Here is a 4,338-nt window from a genome sequence, read left to right as displayed (position 1 = left end):
TACGGGTTCAGCTGAACCCATAACTTTCAACGCGGAGTAAAAATTTGTATGTAAAAATTCATTAAAATTGCAAAAATAGTAGATATGAACCCATAACTTTTAAAATATAATGCGGTTCAATGTTACAGCTTGTTTGGATGGTTGTTACCTATTGTATCGTATCATATTGTTTCTTTAAATACAATGTTTGTTTTGATTGTTACTTAAATTTTATTGTATCGTATCGTTAAATCCGTCGTTACGTAACGATGAAATGTGCCACTTTATGTAACGACCGATTTGGTGTGATCGCGTCGTTCCTTGTGTTTTTCTCTCAATCTCACCCTTCATTATTATTAAATAATTTTATTTTATTATTTACCCTACCTTTTTATATACCGTATCATAATTTTTCTTTATAATATTGCAAGTCTATTCATCATATCACAAGTGCGTGATACCATGAAACGACGCCAAAACGACACAATCCATCCAAACATTGTATTCATCAAACGATACAGTACAATACAATACAATACAACACGATACATTATGAAACGATACGTAACAACCATCCAAACAAACTGTTAAAAACCTTAAAATTAAATCCATAGGATTTAAAATTCTGGATCCGCCTCTGCCAGTGGGAACCTCGTTTACGGAAGGGTTCACGGCGCTAGTACCAGCTGTCACGAGTGAAAATTTGCAGGAGGCTATTATGCTTCTATGAGAGATCTGGAATACCCGCAACAATTTGATTTGTAATGGCAAAACTATACAGCCAGAGATTGTCATTCTTTGAGCCAGTGTTTCCCGGAAAGAGTGGAGTTCGGCGCGGTTTGATGATAATATTTATTTCGTGCCTGGGCCAGAATTTATTGTTAAGTGGTTTCCCCCTGATCCGGGTACCCTGAAATGCAACATTGATGCTTCCTATGATGTTAACTATGGCATGAGATGGTATATTGATTCGCGACACTCATGGAAATTTTATTCGAGGGTTTAGTACTCCATTGGAAGCTTAACATGATGCAGTAATGGCTGAAATTTTAACAGTCCGTGAAGCCTTGAGGTGGTTGAAGATGAAGTACCATAGATCCCCTATTGCTATTGAGATGGATTGTCATTTTATGGGTCCAAATTTGGCAACCACGACAGTTACCGAGTAGGACGACGACCAAGAGCGGTCAGTCGAGACGAGATGTCAACGACAACTTAAACTTAGTAGGAGACAATAAGAATATGCTTTTCGAATATTTTTTATATTGTACTTTTTAGGGTTTCTTGGGGGATTGTCCCTTATAAATAGGAAGAGTTAGTAAAAAAAAGGGGGGGATCCGGGCAAGAGAGAAAAAAGAACACTTTGTAACAAATTCATATGAAAAAATATACATCATTGTTTTACATTAACAGGGTCCAAAGATTCCTCAATCATCTCATATCTCTTCTCTTTCCACTCTGTTACCGAGGAAAGAAGCTTTCCGTAAGATCCCAATAATTGGGTAGCAACTTCGTATGATTACGCCTATCGCATTTACTTAAATTGATTGCATATTTATGTTGCTGCATTTATGAGCATTTAATCGACTCAAACATATTAACCAACGTCTTCCATTTTGTCTATTCTATCTATCATTTGATCTAGATTTATCATCCTTAACTAAGATTCACTCCTCTTCTCATCATTGATTGATTTAATCAAAAGGTTTAATACTTTTTTGGTCAAACAATTTGGCGCCGTCTGTGGGGACTTCTTTAGTTAAGATTTTAGTTTCATCTAGATCATAAAAAGGGATAGCCATCTCTTCCTAGCTTTGCATAAACTAACAATGGCAGGAAAAGGAGATGCAAGGTTAAAAGCGATAGCGGGTGTCACAGCCAACATCCTGGACACCATCAACGAAGATGGCAGGGAAGATAACGAAAACGTGACACCAAACACTACACCTAGGAGAGACGCTTCACCTCCCCCACGCGAAAGCGTAACTGCTTCGCGCGAAAGGGAAGCCTCCGCGTCTACAACAGGAGAGGCACCACCGACGGTGAAAAGACTACTGGAAGAATGGCTAACAAACACTCTGAACAACATACTTGATAAACCCGCTCAAAGGGAGAATAGAGACATTGCACACATAAATGTCACGACAATCGCTAGCGAACAAGATGCCCCCCATAAAGGTAACACTCATACTACTGTTGACGCAGGTAATGACGCACTCGCAACTATTCTAAAGAAAATGGAGGAAATGGAAAATGAAAATAAGGCACTCCGTGACCAGATAAAGGAGCATCAAGAAAGGGTCAATAAAATACCAGGCGCCCCAAAGTTGTTACCAAAACGGGACGTTGGTCGATTCATCGAGCAACCATACAATGAGGAAGCAACCCCTCAGGCCATTCCGAAAACCTTCAAAATGCCACCATACCTGAAGATATATGACGGTACTACAGACCCAGAAGATCATATCATCCGCTACATCACAGCCGTAAAAGGCAACAATCTTTCGAAAGAACAAGTACCATCGGTGCTACTGAAAAAATTCGGCGAAACCCTAACAGGGGAAGCCCTAACCTGGTACTCACAACTACCAGCACGGTCAATAACAACGTTCAAAGAACTGGCGGACAAGTTCGTTACCACTCATGCAGGAGCTAAAAAGGCGGAAGCCAGGGTAAACGACATATTCGTCGTTAGGCAGACGCACGGCGAGGGACTCAGGGACTTATTAGCCTGGTTTAACAGGGTGAAAATGAGCCTTCCAAATGTTTCAGAGGGGATGGCGGTAGCAGCCTTCCAGAATGGGTTAAATGAATGAGTCGAGAGCAACCAGAAAGCTGTTAAGCAGGCTAATGAAATACCCTCCCACCACTTGGGAAGAAATCCACAACGCCTATTGCGCCGAGGTAAGGGCTGCGAGGACGACCTCAATGGCCCGATCCAACGACTGACGTCAGTTCAAGCCAAAGCAAGGAAAGATCGTCGCAACGACGGTCGAAGGGATCGGTTAGGTCCCCGTCTCGGCCGAGAAAGACATCAGCCCTACATCAAGACATCCATCCCACCTCCTCCGCGGCACACAGATGTCCCGCCTCGACATACCGCGCCACCGAAACGAAAAAGGTTTGCCTACGCTCTTATCTACTCACAATTTTTGTGTTTCCCCTTCAGAAATAGTGTACGCACTAGAAAAGCTCGGTCCAAAGGTACAATGGCTGCAAAAGACGAAGTCCGACCCAAGCACCCGGAAGTTGAACGTTCTTTGCGAGTTCCACCAGGAAAGGGGTCATAAAGTCGAGGATTGCATAGGTCTGCGGCAGGAGGTAGTGAGAGTGCTAAATCAGGGACACCTGAGAGAACTGTTGAGCGACCGAGGACGAGCTAACTTTGCCCGCGGACGCGAACAACCACAGTGACCTCTAAAACTGCTCTCTCCTGCTCGTACCATACAGATGATCATCGGTGGAGGTGATGACACAACAATCAACCATGTAAAGTTCACCACTACATACAAACTCAAACGGTGGATCACTCATGAACGGTATGATGACCTCGAAGATAGTATCATCTTCGATAAATCAGATAACGACAGTTTGTATTTCCCTCGCTACGATGCTTTTGTTATCACTTTACGTATTGCAGATACTGATGTAAAAAGAATAATGGTGGACGATGGAAGTGGCGCGTGTATTATCCATCCTCGAGTCCTCGTACAGATGAGACTCGAAGATAAAATAATATCACGTTGCATAACACTAACAGGTTTTAATAATGCAGTCGAGCGAACTTCTGGAGATATAGTGCTACCCGTTCTAGCCGGAGGAGTCACCCTCGAAACAATGTTTCACGTCATGGACCAAGACACAACCTACAACGCTATCATAGGCCGCCCGTGGATACACGCCATGCGAGCAGTCCCATCAAGTCTCTATCAAGTAATCAAGTTCCCTACTCCATGGGGGGTATTCAGCATCCAGGGCGAACAACGCACCGCACAAGAATGCTACCGCATCTCCCAGGACTGCGCACACACCCAACAACTAAAAGGAGCGAGCGCGGAATCATAGCAACTAGCGATGTCGGGAACCAAACTCGACGTACAGACATACGTTATCAAGGATCCCGACATCGTGAAAGCCTCCGTGTCGATTATAGAAGATCTCGATCCCATCCAACTAGACGACAACGATAGCACAAAAAAGGCTTATATCGGGCACAATCTCTCAGAACCAGGTAAGTTTCATAAATTCTTAACTGACAATGCCGATTTGTTTGCCTTCTCCCATTCAGATATGCCGGGCACCCCGAAAGACATTGCTACACACAAATTGAATGTTGACCCCCTCTATCCACCGGTGCGG

At 43.3% G+C, this 4,338-nt stretch overlaps 1 protein-coding gene across 1 annotated transcript; it reads left to right on the top strand.

Annotated features, from left to right (window-relative positions):
* Positions 3,640–4,044, top strand: LOC109233523. Its single transcript, XM_019399412.1, has one exon. It carries the CDS (start codon positions 3,640–3,642, stop codon positions 4,042–4,044), a length of 405 nt encoding a protein of 134 aa, XP_019254957.1.

The sequence above is a fragment of the Nicotiana attenuata genome, chromosome 10 (assembly GCF_001879085.1).
Source record: "Nicotiana attenuata strain UT chromosome 10, NIATTr2, whole genome shotgun sequence".
Taxonomy (NCBI): domain Eukaryota; kingdom Viridiplantae; phylum Streptophyta; class Magnoliopsida; order Solanales; family Solanaceae; genus Nicotiana; species Nicotiana attenuata.
The sequence above is the reverse complement of the archived record's forward strand: the minus strand, read 5'-3'. Positions and strand labels throughout refer to the sequence as shown.